Source organism: Anopheles ziemanni, chromosome 2 (genome assembly GCF_943734765.1).
Source record: "Anopheles ziemanni chromosome 2, idAnoZiCoDA_A2_x.2, whole genome shotgun sequence".
Classification (NCBI taxonomy): Eukaryota; Metazoa; Arthropoda; class Insecta; order Diptera; family Culicidae; genus Anopheles; species Anopheles ziemanni.
Window position 1 is genome coordinate 48,335,336 of NC_080705.1, and position 5,956 is coordinate 48,341,291.

The 5,956-nt window shown below is 51.4% G+C and overlaps 1 protein-coding gene across 1 annotated transcript; it reads right to left on the reverse strand.

The window, feature by feature from the left end:
- Positions 1–328: 328 nt before the first annotated feature.
- LOC131293707 (uncharacterized) lies at positions 329–5,330 on the reverse strand. The gene is made up of 2 exons (XM_058321781.1): positions 1,081–5,330; positions 329–338 (listed from the first exon to the last, which is right to left on the reverse strand). The coding sequence occupies exons 1-2, from the start codon at positions 5,328–5,330 to the stop codon at positions 329–331; spliced, it is 4,260 nt and encodes a 1,419-aa protein (XP_058177764.1).
- Positions 5,331–5,956: the final 626 nt, after the last annotated feature.

The following is a 5,956-nucleotide window of genomic DNA, read 5'->3' on the forward strand; positions in this document are numbered from 1 at the left end:
GACCTCACTGTCGTACAGCGAATTAGACTCGCCAGGCTCCCGTAGGCTGGCCATGTCATGAGAATGGCACCGGGCGACCTAGCCCGTAAAGTCCTTTTAGGTTGTTCCTAAGGACAGAGGACACCTAGCACGCCAGGCCTAAATTGAGATGGAAGGATGGCGTAGACAAAGCCACCAATAAAGCCGGGATATGGAATTGGACCAGCGTGGCGAGCTACCGTGAGCGAAATTTCTTTATTGGAAGATCAAACAGTTCTACGGAGTGGAAAGGATAGTTATATTGAAGTGAAAAAACGATTTAGTAGGCCAGTCTTGCGATTGAACTTGGCTAGAGTGGTCTGCATTCAAAGAGGTGTAAGAATAATTCAAGTTAAAAATGGTTGTAAGTATATCATAATAGGATATACAGAAAGGATAAATAATCAATGCTGTTGCGAATGCAACCTGCTTCTTTCCTGTTGGGGTTTAAGAAATAAAAACGGTGATTTTCGTTAACGGCCTTGTGGCACGTTTTAAAAACTTCACTCTATTTATTCTGGGTACAGGAAAAAGGACTTCAAATGATCGTGCTTTCGCTTTTATAGTGGCCGAACGCACGTTGGCCCCCACCCCCGGCTTAGCCCGAAGTTGAATGCAGGCCCGAAGATAACGAAATATTTCCTGTCTGTGGGACGGAGCGTTACGAGCGTTACGCGTTCGTAACATTGCCCCCCGAGTAATTATGCCGACTGGGCCATATTTACTTTACTCCGTCCTGTCTCTCGTTGTTTACTAAACAGCTGTCAGTTCGAACCTCGTGCTGGCGCGTCACCGTTTCCATCCTGTTTGACGTCAAGCACTGCAATCTTTGTTGCCGGTCGTTGGAGTAAACCGTTTTGGGTCTGCACCGTTGCTTGCCGCACTTGCCCGTCCTTGGCTCGAATTACTCCGACGACCCGTCCCTTGGGCCAGCTGTTCCGAGGTAAGCTTCCGTCCGCGATTACTACTACATCTCCTTCTTTTATAGGGCGTACCGGGTGGAACCATTTCGTTCGACGTGCTAGAGTCGGCAGGTAATCCGCAACCCACTTCCTCCAAAACCTGTTGGCTAGCTGTTGCGATGTCTTCCACGTTGTTCGCAGTGCTGTGGAACCGTCATCGAGGGCGACCGGAGGTTTCGTCCCGTTGGAGCTTCCGAAGAGAAAATGGTTAGGCGTTAGTGGTGAATCTGACTCATTGTCCAGGGGTACGTGTGTGAGGGGCCTTGAGTTTATGACAACCTCAATCTCAGCCAATGTCGTTTCCAGGATTTCATCGGTTGGGAGTCGCGGCATCTGAAGTTCACCAATACACCTTTTTACCGACTGGATCAGGCGCTCCCAACCACCTCCGAAATGTGGTGCCCCTGGAGGGTTGAATACCCACGTCAGACCTGGCGCGTTGAACTCTTCCATCAACTTGTCACGATCAATGTTTTGCAGAACCTCCTTCAGCTCGCGGGAGGCCCCAACGAAGTTGGTTCCGCAGTCGCTTCGTATTTCCACCGGCATTCCCTTTCGCGCAATGAACCGCCGGAGCGCGAGAATGCAGGATGAGGTGTTCAGCGTGTGGACGACTTCCAAGTGTATTCCCCGTGTAGTGAGGCACGTGAAAATTACTCCCCACCGCTTCTCCGATCGTCGGCCAACTGCTACGTGCATGGGCCCGAAGTAATCAACTCCCGTGTAGGTGAACGGTTGTTGGAAAGCTGCCAACCGTTCCATGGGAAGGTTTCCCATCAGCGGGGGATCCGGGTTGGCGCGGTGAACCTTGCAATATTGGCAGCTTCGACGTACACGGTTAAATTCGGAGTTTATCCGCGGTATGTGGAACTTCTCTCGGACCTGGTTAATAGCCGTTTGGTGGTTAATGTGCATATACCTCTCGTGGAAATCCGCTAGCAGGAGGGCCGTTGCGCGGTGATTCCTAGGCAAGATTATGGGACGCTTTACGTAGTCATCGATCCAAGGGCAGTTAATCAAGCGGCTTCGCGATCTCAGCACTCCGTGGTCGTCGATTTCCGGGGATAATCGGAACAGCGTGCTGTCTTTGTTGAGGACACTTCTCGTCGGCTGGTGTCCGTGGTCAGCATCGCTTAGGCGTTGTATCTCCTCGGGGAAGGCGTCTCGTTGAGCGGTGATGAATATTGCCCGCTCGGCCTGCTCTAGCTCTTTCGAGTTGAGCGGTCCCGTGGCGATTGGCTCCCGCTTGGATTGCTTCCGCAGGTTGTTTGCAAATCGGAGAACGTATGCGATCGCTCTTAGTAGCCTTTTCCACCTGGAAAAACGATCGAAAAGGATTAAGGGCTCAGTGACTGAGTGATGCAGCAGCTTCGGCCTCAATTCCTCTGCGGTTTCTTCAATGGATGCCTGGGCTCCTGGCCACTGCTGTTCTGGTTCACGAAGGAAGTCGGGTCCTCGGAACCACCTGCTTGATGGACCCAGGTCTGGGAAACGTTGCCACTTGGTCCCTTCATCCGCCACGTTCATCTTCGTCGGAAGCCACCGCCAATCCGTCACTTCTGTATGTTCCAAGATTTCCCCTACACGGAAAGCGACAAACTGACTGTACCGTCGGTGATCGGAGCGTAGCCAGCTTATCACGTTTTTGGAGTCCGTCCAGTAAACACACTTGGCGATATTGATTCGATGCTCCTGCAGGATCGTAGCGGAAAATCTTGATCCAATTAGCGCTGCTTGTAGTTCGAGTCGGGGAATCGAGGCAAACTTTATGGGTGCTACGCGTGTTTTCGACCCGATTAGCGCACACTCTATGGTGTCGCCCTCCTTGAAACGAAAGTATGCCACGGTAGCCATCGCATACTCACTCGCATCGCAGAATACGTGCAACTGGACGTGTTGTACACTGGCTGACGTGGTATTTCGGTAGCACCGGGGTATGCTCACCTTTAAAGCTTCCGGCAGATACGTTACCCACATGGACCACTTTTCAGAAATGGTCCCGATGATCTCTTGGTCCCATCCGAGTCCTGCTCGCCATATTTCCTGTAAGAGAATCTTTACGAAGATGAGGAAACATCCGATCAGGCCCATTGGGTCGTATATCATCATGAGTGTTCTCAGGACTTCTCGTTTGGTGGGAAATCTTTCGCCTGAGAGTAGCTGCTTATCGTGTTTGGGTGAGAGACGGAATGTGAACGAATCCGTTGCTATATCCCACCACATTCCCAACACTTTTTCCTTGTGGGTTTCAGAACACATATTTAGGCTGAGGTCACAGGGTTGTTCCTTTCGTAGGTGCGCGGCCACATTAAACGAGTTCGAAACCCAATTTCGGATTTCGAAACCACCTTGGGCGTGGATAAGACGGACTTGCTCGGCTAGTTCTATCGCCTCTTCTTCGGTTTCAACACTAGTGAGCATGTCATCCACATAGTGCTCGTTCTTAATACAGCTGACTGCGCGTGGGAATTGCTCTTCGAACCGTTCAGCATTGATGTTTTTTACATATTGAGCGCTGCTTGGTGAGCATGCTGCGCTGAATGTCATGACCGCTACGGCATACGTCGCCGGCTCAGCGTTGTTGCCTTGGTCACCCCAGAGAAACATTTGGCTTCGTTGATCTTCTTTCTTCATTTTAACTTGAAAGAACATTTCTCTAATGTCACCGGCTACAGCAATGTGGTATTCCCTAAACTTAAACAATACCGAGAGAAGACTAGTGAGCTGGTCCGGCCCGGTGACGAGATGGGTGTTCAAACTCACACCCCTGACTTTGGCAGCTGCGTCGAACACCATCCTCAGCTTCCCTGGTTTGTTCGGGTTGGTGACTGGGAAAATCGGCAGGTACCAGTCCCTAGGGTGTTTTTCGAGTTTTTCCGATTCGGTCAAGCGTCGTATGTAACCCTTTGCCTCGTATTCCGTCATTTTTTGCGTGATCGCCTTTGCTAGCTCAGGGTCTTTAAGCATTCTTTTCTTGAGACACTCGTACCGCTTCATCGCCATGTCTTTGTTACAGGGAAGTCGAACGTTGTCGCATCGCCACAAGAGACCGGTCTCAAAACGGCTTCCTTCAATCCTTGTTTCTCGTTTAAGGATCTCGAGTGCCCGTTCGTCATCCTTCGAATGTAGTGCCCTTGTGGTGCTTGAAATTCCAAGTGACTCGATCGCGAAGAATTCCTTCACCGCGCTGTGCAGTTTGTCGTCACTTTGGTCAGCGCATGGACAGATGTTAATGCTATGGTGCAGAACGGTTTTCTCGACGGTCGGATGAAACGAAGAACACGGCCCATAAACAATCCACCCCAGTCTCGTCTTTGTAGCAATAGGTTGGTTGGCCTTGCCCTCTAAAGTCACCATCGCTTGCCCCAACCTGCAATTGTCTGCTCCGATTAGCACCCGGGGTTTGACATCAGCGTAAGATTCGGCTTGCGCTCCCATGAGGTACTTATATTGCTTGGACAGTGCTTCCGTGTCTAGCGACTGTTCTGGTAGCGCAAGTTGCTCCAGCGTGTGCACCTTCGACATTTTATGCCGCTTGCTCCCGTCGAAAGCGCCAGAAAGTGTGATCGCTAATCGAACTGACCCGGCCTCCTCGCGTTTCTGATTACCGGTCCAGTTGATGCACAGCGGCTGCGGAGCTCCACTTAACCCCAGTTCTGCGACCAGGTCGTGCTCGATGAAGGTGGAAAATGATCCGTCGTCCAGCAAGGCATAGGTCTTTACCGTCCTTCCCTTGCCGTGAAGGACGATCGGCACATACCGTAGTAGGACCCCGCCCGCTGCGTTCACATGGACGTTGCACTCCGCCGTTGCCACCGTCGTTGTCGAAGCCGGCCGGTTACCGACTTTCTCGCTGTGTAGTAGTGTGTGGTGTTTCTGCGTGCAGCCTCCTTGTCCGCACACGTTGGAGACTCGGCAAGTGCTTCGATGCCACCTTAGACACTGTGAACACGCCTTTCGATTGGTCACGATGGCCCATCGAGCCTTCACGTTCAGTGATAGAAATGTCTTGCACTCCGTAAGGACACTACACTGGCCGTCACATGCTGCGCACACTTTGCCGCTGCTACATGTTGCATCGTCCTGCGTCTCCGTTGCGTGCACGTTCACAAACGCGTTCGTCCGTCGCGTCGAGTGTTGTTCTGCGCGGGGTCGATCGGGTCGCGTCGTGTTTGGGGCCGATGGTGTGTATGCGACGGGCAGGGCTCCTATGCTGTCCGCAAGCTCCCCGATCCAGTTACCGAAATCTCGTAGTGTTGTGTCGTGTGTGTTTCGGGTGTACCAAGCCCATTGGTAAAATGCGGAAGGCGGCAACTTCCCTACAACCCAACTGACTGCGACATGCAACATTGCCCCGTTTCCACAGATTCCTACCCCCGCGAGTCCAGAACTGTCAGCTTTCTCTTGCACTCCTTGTCTTCCTACTCGTTCTAATGATGAACCGGCGTGCTAGGGGAGAAGTTACATCTGCCCTTTCACATCTTCCCTTTCAGGCTGACACATTGCAATAGCGGAACCGATCGTGTAGCATTCCCACACTGCACAGCGACTCGCAAATGTGTTCGTGCACTTTATGTCGGTCAATCATGTACAGAATAAAAAGTACGTTTGTATGAATGCCATCACGCACCAACTGCCAATAGCGACGCGGTGAAGTTTTCAGTCTTCGAAACATCCAGCGCCAGAACAGTCGTGTTGAAAAGTGTAAAGTGTTTTTCCAAAGTTCATGGTGCCCAATGGGAAACTTATAGAAGAAAAAGTGCATCCATCAACAAGTCCACGACGGCGTCAGCTCATGAACGATCTGGTCCGTAAAACAGATGAGAAGTTTGATCGTTTAGAAGCATCATGGAATCGGTAAGTAAACAGTGTAATAGAGCAACATCATGACCGTTTATAACAGCGACTAGGTTTTTTAGGCCAGGTACCTGGCCCGTCAGCAGTCCCTTGCTCACCAACCGCCCTTTGGTAGGTTT